The 22,320-nt window shown below is 38.3% G+C and overlaps 1 protein-coding gene across 5 annotated transcripts in view; it reads right to left on the bottom strand.

Annotated features, from left to right (window-relative positions):
• The window catches only part of CUL2 (cullin 2), a 96,820-nt gene that overhangs the window by 57,536 nt on the left and 16,964 nt on the right, over window positions 1–22,320 (bottom strand). For all 5 annotated transcript variants that reach the window (XM_046679143.1, XM_046679144.1, XM_046679145.1 and 2 more), the window contains 3 exons: window positions 15,104–15,244; window positions 6,316–6,418; window positions 3,164–3,258 (listed from right to left, as the gene is read on the bottom strand). In XM_046679143.1, the coding sequence (XP_046535099.1) occupies window positions 3,164–3,258; window positions 6,316–6,418; window positions 15,104–15,222 (317 nt within the window). In that variant the 5' untranslated portion in view covers window positions 15,223–15,244. The remainder of the gene's footprint in view (window positions 1–3,163; window positions 3,259–6,315; window positions 6,419–15,103; window positions 15,245–22,320) is intronic.

The following is a 22,320-nucleotide window of genomic DNA, read 5'->3' as shown; positions in this document are numbered from 1 at the left end:
ACCTACTAGATTTCAAGAGTTGTTAGTTCTCAAGTTAATCCCTTAAGTACTCCACTCCAAGGACCAGCAGAGTCTAAACAGATGTTTAGACTGGGAAAGGCGGGGGAGAAGTGTCATTATTTTTCTTTACAATTAAAATCCTTAAGTCACCTATGCTAATGCATGTCCATCTTATAAATCAGAGTTAAGAAGAGGCTGGAAATTACTTTATTAGAAAAATATTGAAGAACACCTTTAAAACCAAAATGACTTTTTCCTTTATATTTCTTCACATAGATTTCCTTATAGACTATGCTAACAACATGAGCTGGTCTAGATGACCTGACTACCCAGCAAGTGAAGACTATTAAGCAGTTTTCATCTAATTACTGACAACTATATCCTCTATGAAAAGGATCTCACCACCCGTTCTATCAATATAATTAAATAAATAACGATCAGTCACATGATACTAACACCCCTGAGGTCAAACAAAACACTCTGTAGGTGACTCCCATGAGCCATCAGTTCTCAGTCTGCTACAGACAGTGGAAAGTTACTAAATGATTTTAGACAGTGACCAGATTTGAGCTTTAGAAAAGATAATATGAGAGGTTTCCTAAATAGAATAAATTAGAAATCAAAGGCTGAGAGACTGGTTACAGGGCCTTTGTTATAATAGTTCAGGTGAGAAATCATAAAAAACTTGAACTATAATAGCAAAGCAAAGGAAATAATGAATTTAAGAGATATTTGGAGGATTCGACCAATAGGGATCAGGTAGAGAGAATAACCCTAAGTGATGCATAACTGAGACTTCTGGCAGGGATGTCTGGGTATACCAGTGTGGGCGTAAAAGATAACAAGGTCAGTTCTGAACATCTGCAGTAGCATGATGTACCCATGAAACATCCTGGAGTATAGGCAGGTAAGTGAAAATACTCCTCTGAAGCTTAGACCACCTGGGATAAACATATATTTTGGTGGTTATCAATATATAGGTTGTAGCTAAAACCAGGGGTAATTGAGATCATCCTAGAAAGAACATGGAGTGTAAGAAAAGGGATGAGAATAGAATCTACATAAGTGACTAAAAGACTCTGTCTAGAATGAAACCAAGGTAGAATGAAGAAATTAAATAGATTTAATCAGACTGATCTGGGTTTAAATTCTGCCCTTGTGATTTAACTGAGTGACACTGAGCAAAGTCATTTAATTTCTCTGACCCTTAGTTTCCTCAGCTATAAAAATGGAGATACCAACTACCTCATATGGTTTTGTACATACACACACACGAGCATATATCATATATATTGCAACATTTAATAAAAGCTTATTAATATACTAATTTAATAGTATTAATTTAAATAGTACCAAATTAATCTATTTCGGTAAAGAGATACAGAAGAACCAAGAGAATTAAATCCTAGAAAACTAAGAAAGAATAGAAAAACAACTTAAATCTCTACTGAAATGTCTCAGCTGAGAGGGTTCCCACTGCAGGGCACACAGTCTAAACACTCTCTCTTGTCGTCCACGGACCAAGGGCCCAAGCTCCTCAGCAATGGCAAAGGCATGCAGACACTCTCACTCCTATCCTTCATATTCCCCCCTCTCTCCCCAAGAGTTTAGGGAATTCTTAGAGTTCTATTTACGACTATCTCACTTTGCTGGATGAGGAAAAAAACCATCAACTGTAGGATGTTTAGGGTATGGTTTTATAAAAGCCCAAGCCACAGTAAACCTTGTGCTTGTCAGCAATTGCTGGTTTCTGGTTTTATTACATGCTCCTCTTCTAAGAAGAAATAAAAGGTCATTTAGAAGGAAGCTCCAGTTTCTACCATAGGCTACTCACAGTGAGTAAACTCCAGTGCTGTTATGAACCTAAGGGAACATGAACCAGTGAAGCAAAGAAGGACAAAGATGCCAAGAGAACCAAGCCTTGGTCTCCACCAGGTATTCCTGCGACACACGGTGTGACTGTGCAGACAATGCTCTGAGACCCAGCTCCACTGCTGACTCTCCCCAATGAGAAAAGGAGGCGAGGGTCCACACGTGGGCCCAGCCACAATGCACAGGGCAAAACTGTCACTGCATCCACCACAGCCCACACCCCTTCAAGAGCAGACACCCTAGGTCCCAGGGTGAAAGGCCCAGGTGCTGATGTCACTATTCCTTCTTTATCTACTATTCTTCGATAAACAGGTGTCTGCCTTATGTACCTACATGCTTATTTCCATTGTGTACATGGATGGGTTACAGAGGATCAGCCCAGAGTGCCACGGGAACACATAGGAGTGGCAGTTACCACAAAAGATCTAAGCAGGAGACTGGGTAGAAGAGGGCAGAGGGAAGTTCAGAGAGGAGAATGTGGGAAAACACACCAAAATTAGTCACTCAGAGAAAAGAAGAAAAGCAATCCACCAGACAGAACAGCGTGAGGAAAGGCAGGAAGCTGCGAAATACCGTGGGGCATTACCACACTGGTGGAAATTCAATGTGCTTAGAGGAGAAGGTAGGAGAACTTCCAGAGGAAACTGCCCAGTCCTTTGGCTAACAGTGCTTCCACGAAACATGAAACACTGAATCCTAGAGCAAATAAGAGCACACTCCAAGGGGACGTGGGAGTAGATTTACTCGGCCAAGCTTCACCCAAACTGATGTTCCTCCTGGATCTCTGCTGAGATTTAACGTGTCCTGTATAAACCCACACAACCTCAAGAAAAAGCTGTGCCATTAAACAGTTTCACTTTTCACAGAATAACTTTCCACACACTGCCTGCTCCCAGATACTCACATGACCCAGATGACAGATCTTTCCCCAGAGCACAAAAAAGTCTACAGAGCAGGAAATGCTTTAGTTCTCTGCATTTCAACAGGTCACAGGTACTTTAAAAAGAAGCTCCTTCAACTATAAACACAGGCAATACTGTTGGACTGTCAGGAGTGGGAAAGCACACTTACCTACACAAGCAGCCCATGCAGTCTGTGAGGGTCAGGAGTGGGAAAGCACACTTACCTACACAAGCAGCCCATGCGGTCCGTGAGGGTCAGGAGTGGGAAAACACACTCACCTACACAAGCAGCCCATGCGGTCTGTGAGGGTCAGGAGTGGGAAAGCACACTCACCTACACAAGCAGCCCATGCGGTCCGTGAGGGTCAGGAGTGGGAAAGCACACTTACCTATACAAGCTGTCCATGTAGTATGCTCCCTTGCTATACTCCTCCCAGTACCTATGATACATGACAAGTACTTGCTCTTCAGACTCCAGGACTCTCTAGATGAAGAGAAAAAATATTTTTACTTAGAAAGCACTAACCATTTGCATTTGTAACCTATGAAATTTATCAAAACAATGTTCTAAAATAACATAATTCAAGCATTATAAACTACATTTACAAATGGCATTCTAATTTAACTACCTGTAGTAATAATGGAACAACCAGAAAAACATGTGTCTTACATTTGAAAGTCAAGCATCCATACTAGAGAATAAATTGTTTCATTCTCTAAGATAAAAGGACAAATGTAATGGTTTGATGTTGTCTTTGGGCTAGGATATTACATGAGGCTCAGGTTAAAATGGAACAAACTCTATCGCCATGCATCTGTGTTCCCTCAAATCCATCACTTACGATCGGCTCGCTAGTTATATATCATCACTCCACATACTCACTTTTGTGCGTAAACCTATTTATATGAAAATTGACACCTTTTCCACATTCCCAAAATAGGCTATTTTATATTTACTTAATAGTGACCTATTATTTTTAAAAAATGAAAATTAAACTGAAATCTGAGGTCTAATTTTTACAAAGTTATCTTTAAAGGAAATGTAGTCTAACAGTAAAAATACACTGGAATGATATTCAGATCTCAGGTTCTCTTACCTCTGCCCTTAAGCAAGTTACGACTTTAATTTTCATCTAATTAATTCTCTAATGAAATGCCATGCTTTTAAACTCGGAATTTTTCAATTAAGGCTCAGAACAATAGAAATAATCTGCAAATAGTACTTCTTGGCCTATAATATTGGTAAATAAGTTAAAAATAGCAACTAGTATTAATAATGCTGGGGAAAAGAGCATCCTTACAAACTGCTGCCACTGGTTGGACAGAATATAAATCCGAGAACAATCTGTTACTCTATGTCCAAAACAATAAAAAATGTTCACGACCTATGACTCAGTAATTCCCCATCTAGGAATTTATCTTATAAAAAAACTTGGTTACAGGGCCAGCTCCTGTGGCGCAGTGGTTAAGTGCGCACATTCCGCTTTGGCGGCCCGAGGTTTACCAGTTCGGATCCCAGGTACAGACATGCCACTGCTTAGAAAGCCACGCTGTGGCAGGCATCCCACATATAAAGTAGAGGAAGATGGGCACGGATGTTAGCTCAGGGCCAGTCTTCCTCAGCAAAAAGAGAAGGATTGGCAGCAGTTGACTCAGGGCTAACCTTCCTCAAAGAAAACCAAACAAACTTGGTTACACAAAAATAATTTAGCTATGAGGATGTTCAGAGAACACTGTTTATAATAACAAATTACAGACAGTGCAAATAACCTATATGCCCAGCAATACGGGAATATTTAGACAAATCCTTGGATCTCTATACAATGAAAAAATTTACAATTATTGCCAGGATTACAAAAGTCTATGTAAGGACAAAGAAAGAGACTTACATATTATTAAACGCAAAAGCAGATTATAAAGTGCATAATGTGACTCCATTTTATAATAAAAAATGGAAGGCTACACAAGCAAAAATATTCCAAAGACCAAATTACATATATTTTAATATATACCAAAATAGACATATTCATATATATGTATAAAAAATATTAAGAGTCGTTAATTCTGGAGGTACATTATGGATGATGCTGATTTTCTTCTTTTTGTTTATTTCTAAGTTCTAAATTATCTATAATGGTAACACAATACTTCAGTAATTTAAAAAACTCCCTCCCCCAATCAAATCAAATTTTCTTCTCATAGGTGAGACTCCTTCGATTCTGTTGGCTATATTAACAATTTACCTTGTCATCTACACATCAGCCAACTTCTCTTTTGTCATTGGATCTGAGAGAATATATGGTGTACAATTATATAAGTACTCTAAACTTTCATAAAACTACTTCACAATTTCATTTTAAACCACACAATTATATCAATGTTAACTTCTTGGTTTTAATCATTGTACCACTGTTATGCAAGGCATGAACAGTAAGAAGCTGGGTAAAAAGTAAATGAGAACACTGTATTATTTTTGCAACTTTCCTATAGGTCTAAAATTATTTCAAAATAAAAAGTTAAAAAATCACAAAAGCTATGCTAAAAATATTAAAGTGTAAAATTTATAAATGCTTTACACAGCTGTCAATTATGGTATAATCAAAGCTCACTAGCTCACCAGAGCAGAAGTTCAACTTTAACTTAACAAATTAAACATTTTAAGACCAATTTAAAGTACTTGTGATCCAAACCGCTTTCGTGAGCTGACAAAGGCATATACCAGCTCACTAAAGTGTATCTGCCATGCACGATAAAAGGGAGAGCATTTCCCTCCAGCATTTCAGGGGAAACGTCACACGATCGACTGTGCTCTACTTATGGCTTACTACCATTTTACAAAGGATCTATCCATAAGGTGAGTTAAATGAGTTGTCCATGGTCACAGATAATAAAAGGTAGAGGCCAGTGTCTAGCCCAGACAATGACTGATCTCATCCAGTTCCTGACAAGACCGGCAGTCCAAAATAAGGCAGAGTGCTGTCTACAGACAAATACTGCAAAATTCATTCACTGTTCACACACAGACCAAGTCTGTGATGTTGCCCTCACAGGTGTGGCATACTAACCAAAATAAGTGGTCACGGGGGCTGTTTCTATCGTGCTTTTTAATTTACCCCTTCCTTGTCTAATTTTAGGTTTTTCTAAGACTTTATACAGGATATGAAGAGGAAGCTAAAAGGTTGAAATAAACGATAGAGATTTACCAAGAAGGGGGAAGCACCAGTACGAGAAATGCTGATTCTACAAGCACCATCCAGAGGACACAGGAGCACATTTTAAAGCTGAACTAACCTTGATCTGAAACGCTGTTCTTCTACTTACTTGTAGTACAATCTTGAGCAGCGAAACTGATCTCCCCTGGAGAACCTAACAACACAGTGCTTGACTCACACATCTTAAATATACATAATTAGAAAAATGCTATTAGGAAACACAACAAATAACCCCAACTGGACATAGGCTGTGCAATGAAAAACAATGGACTAGTCAAACAACTATGCAGCTGCAAATACATTTCCATCACGGACTTATCATTCCTTACCTTGTGCAAATGCCGTACGTGATTTTCCAAAAAAACCTTAGTTTCTGTATAAAGTCTTTCTCCAAGGGGTTCAGGATAGGCCACACATAAAGCATAGATATCTCTAGTTAAACTGTTAAGGTTTTCATATTCACTGGACATATTGCTTTAAAACAAAAGAGATGTAATTCAAGTTTGGTGTTAAAAAATGAAAAATGAGGGGTTGGCCCCGTTGCCTAGTGGTTAAGTTGGGCATGCTCCACTTCGGCAGGCTCCACTTTAGCAGCCCAGGTTTGGTTCCCAAGGGTGAACCTACATCATACATCAGGCACCACGCTGTGGCACCATCCCACATACAAAATAGGAAGATTGGCACAGATGTCAGCTCAGGGTGAATCTTCCTCAGCAAAAAAATAAAAATAAAAATGAAAAATCATTATTTCATTCTTATCAGTTTAGGATTATATAGATACAGATACAAAATAAAGGATAAAATATATTACTATGCTTACTTTAAAAAGCACTATACAATTCATTCGTTTATTTAATCAACAAATACTTACTGAGAATATTTGATGGCACTGTAAGAAAAATGCTTCCTCTCAGAAAGGTTAAAATTCAGAGGGGGATTCTGGGAAATCAAGTTACCCAGAAACCTACAAGATAAGATTTATGTAAGAATGGACATAAGCATAAGAGCAACAAAGGGCTATGGACTATCACAAGAGGCAGACATCTCAAGCAATTCTGAGAAACAAAAGTTACAAAAATCACTCATTTGATACATTTTCCCACATCACAGTATTCATCAGAATATTCTAGGATCTACGTACTGTCCTTCAACATTCATTCTATTAGAAGAATTACAGTATGAATAGTAACATCAATTAATCAATCAAGTTTTGGAACACCAATTCAGTACCTTGCTAGGTATCACAAGTGGTAGAAATGCTGTAGCAGAGAGCTCTTAATCAGGAGTCAGAGGAAATGGGATCTGACTGAGACTGGACATTTACTAGCCCTTGATCTTACTGAAGTCTCTTAACCTCTCTGCACTGCCATTTCCTCACCTCTAAGAGAAGGACAGTAAACCCTCTCCTGACATCTCCACAGAATGCCTGTCAGACTCAAACAAGCTGATGTATGTTAAAGTACTCCATAAAGTGCATCACTGACTAAATGTGGAAGATAAAGCACACAGGAAGCAACCTGAGACCAAGCTAATTAGAGATGCAGACAAAACCTGACAATAAGGTTGATTATCTGGGATGGCGTCAAGTACCTATATTTAACATAAGGATCAGGAAATATTACAAAACGAAAATCTGTGCTTAAAAATATATACAGGTAGGATGCAGGTTCATCTTCCTCTGTATCCCCATAAAATTTCATATCTTCTTCTACAGAACTTTTTATGCAACAGAAATTATTTCTATCTCTGTCATCCTCTCTAGCCTGTTCTTAAACGTCCCTATATTCCCAGCCCACAGGCACAGTTCCTGACACCTAACAGGCACTCATTAAACAGCTGGTCATGGAAGAGAGGCAGGGACTCAATCTCACGTGCCCTGTCTAGTGGCCTAGCATCAGCACTCTGGGAAGAGCAGCAAGCAGCCCTCTCCACACGAGGCCACTGTCTGGGAGACTTGGGTCAGACATTCCCACGTTCCTTCTAAATCCTTTTGTTATTTACTTTCAATTATAATTAGTACTAATAAAATATTTTCATGTATATATGTCTATTTCTTCAATATGCTAGTGTATTAAATATAAACAAAAAATTTTCTTTATAGTTAAAAAACAAACATGGTGAAGCCAAAATATCATCCATATTGTGTAATATTACTGTGCCAGGTTTTTTGTAGGAAAAAACACAATAAAAAACAAACTATTACAATTATTTTAAATCAACTTAGATATAATAAAGAACCTTTATAAACTAGAAGATTATCTAAGTAAAATGGTATACAAGAACTATTTATGAACAATAATATATCAAAATATTAACCTATATTACAAAGAAAGTAGAAATCTGAATATACACCACCTAAGAAAGAAGAAGTTAGAAATTTATCTGGACACAAATTCTACAGTGAATTGATAACGGTTTGGTGGAGGGCAGAGGGAGCCGTAAGGCATTACTAGAGAAGAAAGGTGCTTCCCAATAATGGATTGTATGAGCCCCTGGACCCCACTTGGAGCCCACCAGGTTTCAGCTAGAAATTCCTTTAAAAGAGTTCTAGTTGACTACATAATCCAAGTCTCTAAGAGTTCTGTCTGTTTTCCCACAGAGACTTGCATTCAATCGCAATTACTCATCACAAATGTACCCTAGCAAAATCAGACGTAAGAGGGCAGTCAGGACTGAAGGTCGTGGAAGTCAGGATGGTGGTAACTGCAGTAACTGAGGGGACAAGGGGTGCTTCTGGGATGCTAGGAGTGTTCTATTTACTGGACACATGGGTATGTGCACTTTGTGAAAATCCGTCTGTACATTCACGAGTCAGTATGTACATTATACTTAAATTTTATTTTTTAAAAAAGACTAAATGGAGGAGCCAGCTCCGTGGCATAGTGGTTAAGTTCAGCGTGCTCCATTCTGGCAGCCTGGGTTCATGGGTTTGGATCCTGAGTGCAGATCTAGACCACTTGTCAGCCATGCTGTGGTGGCAACCCACATATAAAGTGGAGGAAGATTGGCAGAGATGTTACCTCAGGGCTAATCTCCCTCAGCAAAAAAAAAGAGGGAGATTGGCAACAGATGTTAGCTCAGGGCTAATCTTCCTCAGCAAAAGAAAAGACTAAACTAAGCTAGGATCTACATCAACGATCCTTTTTAGCAAAGGTGTGATATATTTAACATCTTTAAGTTATGAATACCATCCTCCACAATTTTCATCCAACATGATGATGATATTTGCTCCACTTATTTTTTCTTTAAGCCATACACACACTTATTTCTAGAATACACAACTTGACAGCAAAAAATTTAAATGATTCAATACCATAAATTCAGCATGATATGCTAATTATGTGCCCAAATGTTTTACATTACCAAAATCAGTATCTCAATATATCCACTGCATATACATGTAAACTAAATTGACTAGAAGGATTCACAGCAGAGGACTGACCCTCTTCCTGCTTAGGGAACAAGGATCTGTGTTCGGGAGGCAATACAGGGAGATTTTCCCATTTCTTTCCACGCACAAGATTTATATACTGTCTTCCTCAGTGAGAACGGACTCATGTATTTTTTTTAATGGAGTCCACCTCAATGAATTTTTTAAATTAATATTTTAACTCACCATGGTTTGGGGTCTCAGTTAACCACTGTATATTTCATTCAACTGCCTAAAAGGTATTCCTAAATATGTCCTCTTTCTCTAACCTATTCAAATATCTAACCACCCTGGAAATGTTTAGGCCTTAGGAAGAGCAGCCAAGAAGAGCATTTTTCAAGATACTTTAAAAGACAGTAAATGGGAAATAACTGGAGATCAGATTTAGATTTTAAACACACTCTTTCCCAAAGTCATCTTTTCCTTAAGTTACTCTTTAGGGAGCCGAAATATAAAAATTTCCCTACTTATAAACTTTCCTCTTAAAAATTCTCAAAGGCAGAAACAAAACTCTTCCAGAGCAAAAGCTATGAATTATGTTACGACCAAAAGACAATGTTGGTCAGCAGCAAAATTATTTATTTTAGTTTATTTTCTCTATTAAAAGGCATTTCCTATACATGGGCTTAATTTTGAGTTTTAACACTATTAACTCTATTGTGTAGTGGTTCAAAAACAATGAGTTTTGCAATGGGAATAAAAGCAAAGATTATCTTAAAATTGAGAACGGTAAGACAATGACCAAAAAGGAATTTATGAACAATAAAAAACCAAAACAATAAAGAATAAAGATTTTTATTGAAATTTCCAAAGATCAAGAGGAAAATGCAACATGTAAAAAAATGAATCTATTAAATCATCAAGTAGTAAATAAGGATAAAAAATGATTAAAGGAAAAACTTTCAAGTGTATAGCAGAAAATGCACATCAACATCAAATATTCATCTGATTTAATTTGGAATAGAGTGAAACTGTTGCTGATGTACCAACCAGAGACGACTATAGATAAAACCTTTCTCAATCTGCACAATCTAAGAAAGAACGATGGGTCCTAAGTATAGATGCCAAGGTCACTAAGAAGTTCTCCTTCTATCACTTGTGAAGATCGTCAAGAATGGAGATCACTTGCCTCAACATTTTTCAATGTAGTAAAAATTAGTTTAGATTTGAAAAAGACGCCTGACAGAATATACATTAGAAATGAGGAGAGGAATATGCCTGGTTTTCAAGCCTGGTTTTCCTCGGCTGGAAAGAAATATATTCAGGGGAGGCAATCTTAAATCTCCCCTCCCTTAACCACGTTGGACTTATATGTGACCATTTGGAATCTAACTTGTACTTAAGTAGGAGAGCTTCCATATTACACTGCTGGGGCTTGGGAACTGTCCTAACAGCTACCAAAAGGCAGAAAACCATGAATAAAAGTAAATCAAAACAACCAAAGAGCTCCAACCCAAATAGTAAATGTAGATCCCCAGTTGGCCTCTGTCTTGCCATAGGAAAGCCTCTGATATACATACATAAAGGGTGAATTCCAAACCTCCCTACAGACTGCACCAAAGCTGTCATAAAACTTTTGTTATGAAGCATCATTATTATAGTGGTAGGCAGAATTCTGAAAATGGCCTCCCAAGATTTCCCACCCTAATACCTGTGACTGCGAATATAAGATATTGAACCCAGGTTACTTTAATAGCAAAAGGGACTTTCCAGCTGCAACTATGATTACTAATCAGTTGACCCTAAAATAGGGAGATTATCCTGAGCTTTACTGGTGAGCCTAATCTAACTGCATGAGCCCTTTAAAAGCAGATCCCCCAGTCCCTGTCCCCTTGGCTACCTGCAGAAGAGGAAGTCTGAGTCAAAGCACAGAAAGACTTGACTTGCTGTGAGCTATGAAGACGGAGGGGAGTCACATGCAAAACTGGAGAGAGTGATCACCAGTCACTGAGAGCAACTCTTAGCTCACAGTCAACAAGGAAATAGGGACCTCAGTCCTACAACTGCAAGGAACTGAATTCTGCCAATTAACAGGAATGAGCTTAGAAGAGGACCCTGAGCTCTAGATGAGAATGTAGCCAGCCAATTCTTTGATTTCAGCCTTGTGAGATCCTGAGCACAGAACCCAGCCACATCATAGGCTTCTAACCAACAGAACTTTAAGATGATAAAAGGGTGTTTCTTTAAGCCACTAAATTTGTGGTAATTGGTTATGCAGCAAAAGAAAATGCTGATATTTTCTATTTACATTACCTAACAACCAAAATGCCTTGCATACATACCTGGACCCAGTACATTTATGAGGAATGAGTGTTAAAAGCTCTACTCTCAAGACTATAAGAGAACTAGCCAAATATTGTTATTTGTTTCATCTGTGCAGAATGACATTTAGTTGACAGTAGCTATTCATTCACCAGATATTTGCTAGGTATCTATACGTACCAGGAGCTGGGAATATAGCAGTGAACAAAAAGACAAGAATCCCTGCCCTTATGGGGCTTATATTTAATTAAAATGTTTGCGGACAGGGGTTCAGTAAGTTTATAGTTACACCCGTTAAATACTTCAATTGGCAGATCAATACCAACTTCAAGAGTATGGAAGACTTTGGCATTTTTGCCCAAGCATTCTATCCTACAATATCAGTAAGTCATCTTACCGCCTTTGGGTCACAATATTCTCAACTATAAAATGGAACTAATAACACATACTTTACGAGGTCATTCGTAACAAATTATGCACACACACATATATATGTTGAAAGAAAAAATTATGACACAAAAGAATGTACAGTATGATTCCATTTACATAAAGTTCAAAACACCGAAGGAATTAACCAGTATTGTTTAGAGTTGTACACACATGCAGTTATACTATTTTTAGAAAAACAAGGCAACAACAGGTGTAAAAGCCAGGATAGTAGTGATTTCCAAGGGAAAGGAGCGAGTCTGTGACCTAGAGGGACATGTGGTAGGGGCTGGTGGATGCTGGCCGCGTTCTGGTTCTTAGCCTGAGTGGTGACTGTGCAGGAGTTTGCTTTGTAATTATTTGTTCAACTCTACACACACATCTCAGGAATTTTCCAAGTATGTATTATACTTCACAAACCCCCAAAAATGCCTTATAAAAGATCAAGTACTAATACATACGGTGGTACACAATTCTGGGGGGGGTTTTTCTCATTTTCAAAATATTAAAGTTTTATGGCCTCTAAAATTTCTACCCAAGATATCCGAGAGTCAGAAGTCAACCTTATATTTTTGGGCAAAGTAACAAGGAAAAGGAGAGAATTTTACTTTAGACATTAGCAACAGAGCCCTTTATTTTCCAAAATAAAATTTAAAGTGAAAGATTCCATTCTTAAGTTTACTGTTTTTGCAGGTGTTTTTTATTTTAAGGGTAGGAGGAGAAAATTCACGATCAGGTCAAGAATAACTGGACCACATTAGATGGATCAAATAATAAACATCTTAGACATAATAGAGACTTAAGGGGCACTTTCCAGGGAAGTCAGCTGATTCAAAACCATTTACAAACCAACCAGTTTAACTGTATATTCTGCACAACAATAAAGAACATACTTAATTATTCTTATCTTTTTCTTTACCTTATGCTCATTTTCCCTTTTCTTGTAATCTTCTATAACCATCTCCTACTCTTCTCTCTCTGCTCATTATTTTAGTTAAAATAGCCTTAAAACTACCTAAGTACTTGCCGAGCCCAACTTCAGTAACACACAAGTAGCCCTGATCACTACTTAAATTTTTATCAAGATTTCTACCCAAAAACAATCCATGATGATCCACAGAAAAATTTAAGAAAGAAATTCAATAAGAAGTTCTTCAAAGGCAGAATCCATGTCAATTATCCTCTAGATATATTGGAAAGTACAGGGAATCAGATGTTAGAAATTTTGTATTCAAGTCTGTGCTCCCTGGATGATCCCGGGCAAGTTCCTTTACCTCTTAGCATTAGTTTCCTCATCTGTTACATAAAGACAATTGTATGTGCCCTACTGATCCTGATAGGTTTGTTTAAGGTACCAAATAACAGAAAAAATGTAAAAGATCTTTGCAAACTATGAAGCCTTCCAGATACATTACCATCATTTTATGTATCTTCAGTGCCTAGAACACAGATAGCCTAACAAATGTTTCTTACTGACAACTGCAATCATGATGAATTAAATGGTTTCCTCTTGGTCTAAAAGAACTTCACTGTTCTTGCATCAACATTCAGCTTAATATTAACTGAGTTAGGCATTAAGAATAAAGTGAATCACTGTCTTACGAAATCCAAGATTTTCTAAAGAAAGCACACCACACATAATGAGGGCAGCCATCCTTTAGCCCCAGAAGATTGCTAGAGAGGGCAGTACAGAGCTCAAGAGAACTCTGAACCTCCACATTCATTCTGGACAGTATCTTCACATCTCCTCTTCCCTTTGTGGGGAAAGAATCTCTGGTTCCTACAGTGTCCATCTCATCCTCAAGGCCTCTTCAGGGCCCTGGGCCACTGCCATGCCATTTAGACCCAGAGACCCAGGCCTCAACCCTACCCCTTTTCTCCCCCCCGGATATGACATGTGGTATTTCCTGTAGTCAAAGACCGAGGCGGTTAAGGAGTCTGCCAGTATAGGGGTTCGAATATGCATACGCTGTCCCCATGGCCACACAGCCTTGGCCCCTGGCAGATAGTGGGCGGAGTTGGTGAGACTTTGCCCCAGCTACCTGTGGCTGAGGGTTCCTAGAGACCCCTGTAACCTCCCAAATACTAAAAAGCTAAAGTATTTTAATACTTTGGTTTTTTCCTTGGTGCCAGAGTTTATATCCTGGGTACTGGAACTGCACTGTGTTTTATGTATATGCGTAAAGTATATACATAAATATATATGCACTTTATATATATACACACATAACATAATGTATGTGTGTCTGTGGGGGGGGGGGGGTGCACCTTTTTCTTTTAAGAGATTGCTGTCTTGTAGGAATGCAGGACACCAGGTTTCATATTGTCCTAGGGAAATCACAGATGTGTATTTTCACACAAAACTCCTAATTCACAAAGGCAGACAATCCAATTAAAAAACACATCTCCACCTCACAGTCGGTGAAGCTGCCATTCACTCTACCTAGAATGCTCTTCCCCAGGGATCTGTATGACATGATCCCTCACTTTGTACCCGTCTCTGCTTGAACATCAGCATCCTCGGAGAGGCCTTCCTGCCCAGCTGGCTACAAGAGCCGCGTACATCTGTACTCCATTCTCCATGCCCACCCCTTATCCGCCCTGTGATTAGAAGCACTGGCATTAGATTATTTTATATCTGTTTATTGTCTGTTTTCTTTAGTAGAATGAAGGGAAAGTCGTTTTTTCGTTCACAACTGTATTCCCAAAACCCAAAGTAGTACCTGACACACACTAAGTGCACGATAACTATTTGTTGAGGGAAAGGTTATCAAACATTGCTGACTGCCACATACAGTGACAAACTTGGACATATAAACAATAATATGTTTGAAAATAGTCACCCTGGAATGTCCTTCCATTTATATAAGCTTAAACCTGTTCTCACTTTTCAACAAGTTTATCAATTTTAGAACATTTATCAATGTTTACTGATACAGTTATCAACACAATTATCATTGTCAGTTTAAGAACATTTATCAATGCCAATAAAAGGATACGAGAAGCGATCGTTCCATGTTGCTCTTTCAACGTATTCCAACATGACAACAGCTTTGATTGTCGTTAAAAGTTTGTTCCATGTTTCATCAAAATCTACTACTCTTGGTTTCAAAGACATTGTGCAAGTTTAGTGTTGAAATCTGTTAATTAAAAAACAATAGTAACGTTAGCATGAATTCTATAAGATTGATTATTTGGAGGCTGGCCCAGTGGCACAGTGGTTAAGTTTGTGCACTCCGCTTTGGCAGCCCGGGGTCTGCCTATTCGAATCCAGGGGCAGACCTACACACCATTTATCAAGCCATGCTGTGGCAGGCGTCCCACAAAGTAGAGGAAGATGGGCATGGATGTTAGCTCGCAGCCAATCTTCCTCAAAAAAAAAAAAAAGATCAGTTATTTGTTTTTAAGGTACTACATAATTGAATAGCATGACAGACACAAGGGGAGAGAACAGAACCTGGCACATAGTAAGAACACAATAAACATTGCTACTGTCTTCTCATAACTATCCAAATAAATCCATAGAATATTTACATCCATTACAAACTCTAGGAAATGGAAAGCTTTTCGTACAAATTATATATAATCAATGGTGTTGTTCCAAAGATTTAGAGGCCTCATTTAATGTGCTGAGGGAAAGAAGCTATGACTCAGGTAGCCAAAAGCGAGGTCCTATCACGAGAAATATGCAAGAGACACTTAATAAAAAGGTTCTGGGCCCAAAACCTTGTGGTTTGCTATCCTTAAACTGGGGAATGAGGTAGTAAGGGAATATGAGAAGACACAAGAAAATGAAAGGATTTATCTTCCTGGAGCATCAGTTTAGGTAAAAGATTACAGAGAAAATTTATATTTGTATTACAACAAACAATAAAATTAAAATTAAATTAAAACAAAAGATGAATTGTAGGGTAGAATGCAAAATGCACATAAACTTTTAAGATTAACAAGATTAAAGATTTCAGGGGCTGGCCCAGTGGCACAGCTGTTAAGTTCGCACGTTCTGCTTCAGCGGCCCGGGGTTTGCTGGTTTGGATCCCAGGTGTGGACCTACACACCGCTAATCAAGCCATGTTGTGGCAGGCGTCCCACATATAAAGTAGAGGAAGATGGGCATGGATGTTAGCTTAGGGCTAATCTTCCTCAAAAAAAAAAAAAAAAAAAGAAAGATCAGGTTGCAGCAGAGACCTCAGGGCTCCTTCTCCAGATTCTCAGGGCATCCAGTCCCGCTCCTCTAATGAGAAGCATGGAAGCCCCAGCTCAGGCGAACCTCACCAGCCCAGTAGTGAGCCAAAAGACTCCTTCTGCCTAGCAGAGAAGTTGTATTCTAGGAGTTAGCTGGTTTCTGGAACAGAAGGGGTCCAAGGTTAGAGAAACTTGGTTCAAGCTATATTTCAAATCCTTCTCAATACCACATCAGAAGAACAGAATTAAGAGAAACCTTTTAAAGTTAGAAGCACAAGGGAACCCTTTTCTGGCACATGTTTTAACATCCTCCCCAAAGTTTTCCCTTATTCTTGGGACTGGGAAGCCCCAAGCCAGTCTGGAGCCAAGCCCTGTACAAGGAGGAAACACCCTTTCTCTGTCTCCCACTGGGGGAAAAAAGGGAGGAAACAACAGGGAGGAGGCAGAGAAAGAGAAAAGGGGACAAGGCGCCCCCAACCCCACTGGAGGTGGCCCTATGCCCTTCTTATGTTCTGTCCTGGAAGAAAAGAACTCAAGAGGAGCCCAGGAATAGACCAAGGAAGAGCAAGAAAAGGAATCAGAGAGAAGCCAAACAAATACCCAAGAGGGTTTGCCACATTGAATCAGCACTCTTTCCCCAACACACCAGAGACTCCACCCCCAGACCTTAAACTTTCTGGACTGACTAGAATGGGCCAGCAGCAATTTCTCCATGAGAGAGAGACAGAGACAGAGACAGAGACAGAGACAGAGACAGACAGAGAGAGAGAGAGAGAGAGAGAGAGAGAGAGAGTGTGTGTGCGCGCGCGCGCGCAAGCATGTGCGTGCGAAGGGTGGGGGTGGGGGGTGGGGGGAACCTAACACTCTAGCTTTAAATTGGGGAATTAACCTTAACTCCTTTTCATGCTTATTCACCACATTCTATCCAACTGTGTTACTGAATATTTCTGGGATCCATACACTCCTGTGTAAACCTACAAATGCTGTGCGATTAGGCCCTTTAACAGTTCTAATTTGCATTACTTACTTTCACCAAAGAAACAGTAATAACTGTTAATATTTATATAGTACTTACCATGAGCCAAGCACAATTCTAAGTGATCTATATAAACTCCTTTAATTTTCCCAACAATATGATTAGGTAGGTCCTAATTCTAGATAAGAAAACTGAGTCACAGGGTAATTAAGAAACTTGCTTAAGATCACAGAGCTATTTAATGGTGGTGCACTGGAGCCCACGCTCTCAACCACTGTATACAACTATACGGCCTCACTAATATTTTTAGTGAATACTTAAATACTTGCCAGGCACTGTCCTAGGCTCTGAGGATACAGTGGTCAATAAACAAAGTTCTTGACCTTCAAGAGGGTTAGAATCTCAGATCTGGCACTCAAAGACAAAAACAACTTACCTAAACCAAAAAGTTGACCATGTCACTCTCAAAGCTGTTTGATGTTTCCCACTACACACAGCATTCAGTTTAGCTCATATGCAACACGGCACACCAAGCGTCCATGATTTGACCTTAGACTAAAGCACGCTCCAGCTTTCTCTTCTCATGGGATGCCCGTCCTTGACATCACAATCCAGTAACTTCTCTGTGTTCAGAGGTCACTGAACACAATAGGCTGACTCATGCACCTGCCTTTACCCTTACTGTTTTCCCGACCTGCAATTCTTCTCCTTTCCTTCCTCCCCTTTCTTCCGTTCCCCGAACTCCTACTGACTCCTCCTTGGCCCAGTACATCTGCTTTTTTAAGAAACTTTCCTGGGCCCACTTTAGCTAGGAAGGTGCCCCATCTTATGCATTACATGAGAGAACTCCATGCTTAACCTCTATCAGAGCATTTAACCATCCTGAACTGTAAGTAGCTGAGTGTTTCCTGTAGGAACTATTTTGTAACTCTATACCAAGAAGCTGGCAATGTTTCCGTCACGTTAGTTTCTTCCTCTTATGAAGATGAGATAATTATACGCATTGCTTATAAATTATTTTAATGGTTACAGAGACTGCCTTTTAGCTTTATTCAAGTTTTTACAGAATCAGATCGACACTGATTTCTCTGCTGAGACCAACAGATTTATGGCAGAATAGGTAAACATGCAATGATAATCCATGCTTAGACGGAGGGCAGACACAGAAGCCGAGGTGAGAAGCACCAGCCCAGTGAAACACTAACAAATCAACAGCAGAAAGCATGCTGACATCATCTGTTAAGTTCCGCTTGCCCAACAGAAAGCTCATGTGACTAAAAAACTTAAGCTCCCTCATTTTACTCAAACTGTTTAAATGATAATTTATTCATGGAGAATTTACGTAAGCATGTGAAAGAGAGAGGGCAAAGAAAGAAACAGGACCATAACCACTGCACTCTTCTTTACCTCCCCAGCTGAGACAACTGATAAAAACACGTATGAGTCTTGTTCTTCATTCCTCTGCCCTACTAGGGACCACAATGTGTCCTATAGCTGATGTCCTGCCAGGACCACTTCCATCCCCATTCAGTTAGATTATGTCCCCTGAGTACCTGTAAGTTCAAATCCCACATTACTACAACCTCCTCTAGCTTTCTTCTGAGTTTCATTCGTGCAATGTCAGAGTTTTTAACACTTAAGCACAAAAGTACTGTGCCTAAGGCCTATAAAAGTTATGGGCCCTAAAAACAAATTATAGGTTCCAAATACAAAAAATAATAATAAATTGCAAAATAAAAATTCATACTCGATTACATTTCCAGATAATTATAATATCTGTAAAGTTTTCATTACATTTGAAAAGGATTTGCAGATTAGATTTTCTCACAGTACTATTACTAAACACGTATGATTGTCAATAATAGTAAATTAAATAAATACAAAAGTGATTTATATAAACACACAGTTGCCATATGACCCAGCAATTCCACTCCTAGGTATATATGCAAGAGAAAACACAGCCACACAAAAACTTGAACACAAATGTTCACAAACAAAATGCAGTATATCCATACAATGGGTTATTATTCCACAATACAAGGGAATGAAGTCCCGAAAGATGCTACCATATAGATGAATCTTGAAAACATACTAAGCATATGAAGTTGGTCACAAAAGACCACATATTGTATAATTCCATTTACATGAAATATCCAGAATAGGCAAATCTGTAGAGACAGAGTATTTTAGTGGTTCTTAGGGCTAGGGGACTTGGGGGGAAATGGGAAGTGACTGCTAATTAGGAGATGAAAATGTACTAAATTGATTGTCATGAAGGTTGCGCAACCCTGTGAATGTACTAAAGACCCGTGACTTGTACACTTCAAGAGGGCACACTGAATGGCATGTGAAGTACATCTCAACAAAGCTGTCACACATTTAAAAAGTGAAATAATCCCATTAAAAGTTTTAAAGCAATTTAATGTGGAGAAGAGGGGAGAACAGGCACATTTACATGGCTGCAAATTCTGACATCTCAGTCTCCCTCTCACTCCCATGCTCTAGGCACCAGCTCCCATCACCAGAGGCAACAGGCATTATGTGTGTCTGGGGGTATTCCACACATATATATGGCTTGTTATTCCCTCTTTTTATATAAATGACTTACAGGTAGGGTCTTTTTTCATCTGTTTCACATAAATGGTATTATATTACTAACTTAACACTACATTCATTTAACAGTGTATTTGGGAAAGCATTCCATATTAACACATAAGGATTTGTTCAATCTTAACAGCATTTCATTGTTTGGCTGTATCTGAATTCATTCTACTATGTTAGATATGATATGTGATGAGTTCTCCAAAACTAAAGTACCTACTTTAATATCAATAATTTTAAGTTAAATGGTTTTTTAAAATGGATTAGTAAGGTATTTTTACACTGACATTAACAAAGATTTCTTCTAAAGGTTTTGATAACACAATTTAAGTTACAATTGCTATAAATACTTATTGATAACAGAAGGAAATTGCAATATTATCTTTAACTGACATTTATTAAATGTCTTCTGTATGCCTTCCACATTATACATACTATATATACAAGTAGTACTAACCCTCATTCTGCAAACCAGAGAAGTCCAGACTGTAGAAAACTACTGGATAATCAGATTTCTTTAATAAACTATGCACACATATAAGAGAGATAGAGGAGAAAAAGAGAGAGGAAGAGAGAGATACAGAGCAGGAATTGAACTAAAATAGACTAAAAAGGCACATTAATCTACCACAGTGTGATTGACCTTATTTGGATCTAGATATAAGCTCTTTTTACAAATGATATTTATGATACCCCTGGAAATTTGAACACTTATGTGATATTTGATAACCTTAAATAATTAATTTTTATAATTTCTATAATAATTATAAAATGAGAGATTCTAAAAATGAGAGTCCCTATCTGTTAGAGACACATTCCAAAATATTTATGGATGTAATGAAATGCTATCTGACATTTGCTTTAAAATTAAACAGCTTACTTCTGAATTGATAATTGTTGAGAATGAGTGAAAAGCACATGAGAGTTTATTATACTATCCATTTTTGGTATATGTTTGCAATTTTCCACAGTAAAAGTGTAAAAAAATATCCTCACCATCATCATCATTAATAGTTTCATAAATATGGGAGGAATGGACATAAAGAAAATCAGAAAGCTTAAAAAAGAAAAAAAATAGTATTAATTTAAGAGATCTAACATTCAATTAATATGCATTCTAGAAAATTAGAATGAGAGGTAATTTATCAAAGAAAACAAAATCCCAGAACCGAAGAACATAAGTTCTCCAATAAAAAGGACCTAGTCAATACCCAGAATATTTGATTTCAAAAATAAATAAAAAGACACCTCTTTTTGACTTATCAAAACACTGGGAATAAAGAAAAGATTCCAAAAACTTCCAGAAAAGAAAAACAGGTCACAACAGACTATAAATTGAAAAATCTTCAGATTTATCAATAGCAACACTGGAAGCTGGAAGGTAATATAAAGCAATGCCTTCAAAATTCTCAAGGAAAATGACCAATCACCTAGAATTCTCTATGAAGAGTGGTATCATATAATTTATTTCCCATATAGCCTTTTTACTCAGGAATCTACTAGAAGATGTCCTATATCAAGAAGGAATGGAACAAACCAAGAAAGACCTAGGATCCCAGAAACAGAGAGATCTAATCCAGGAGAGAGGAAAAGGAATTTTTCAGAACAGCAGCTCTGCAGATTTTAAAAACCTGTGCAGGGGCTGGGCCCGTGGCCAAGTGGTTAAGATTGCATGCTCTGCTTTGGCGGCCCAGGGCTCCGTCAGTTCGAATTCTGGGGGCGGACATGGCACTGCTCATCAAGCCATGCTGAGGCGACATCCCACATGCCACAACTAGAAGGATCCCCAACTAAAAATACACAACTATGTACCAGGGGGCTTTGGGAGAAAAAGGAAAAATAAAATCTTTAAAAAAAAAAAAAAACCCTGTGCAGACACACAAGGAGAAAGGGCTCCAGGAGAGTTATCTCCAAGAAAAGGGGACGCGGGCTGGGGGAGGAACGAATACGTTGTCTCAGGGGTCAACAAACACTTCCTATAAAGGACTGGATGGTAAATATTTTAGGCTTTGAGAGCCATTCAGTCTCTGTAACTACTCAATTCTGCTGCTGTAGCACAAAAGCAGCCAGAGATAATAAGTAAATGAATAGGTATGATTGTGTTCCTATAAAATAAAACTTTACTTAGAAAAAACAAGGCTAAGGAAGGATTTGGCCCCTGGATCATATTTCACCTAAACCACTCTTACCGCACCCCTCCCAACTCCTCAATGCTTGATATGTTTAGCTATTGAAAGGAACTGGCAGCTCTGGTGGAGAATATGAGAATAATTTAGGAAGGTTACATTAAAAACTAAGCAAAGATTTCCTCACTAGCATACAAAACACCTGAACCATAAGGAAAAAAATTGATAAAAAACTGGACTTCATCAAAATTAAAAACTTCTGGTCTTTGAATAACACTAATAATAAAATGATAAATATAGTACAAATAGTGAATTAATCACACAACAT

The sequence above is a fragment of the Equus quagga genome, chromosome 12, assembly GCF_021613505.1.
Source record: "Equus quagga isolate Etosha38 chromosome 12, UCLA_HA_Equagga_1.0, whole genome shotgun sequence".
In the NCBI taxonomy this organism is placed as follows: domain Eukaryota; kingdom Metazoa; phylum Chordata; class Mammalia; order Perissodactyla; family Equidae; genus Equus; species Equus quagga.
The sequence above is the reverse complement of the archived record's forward strand: the minus strand, read 5'-3'. Positions and strand labels throughout refer to the sequence as shown.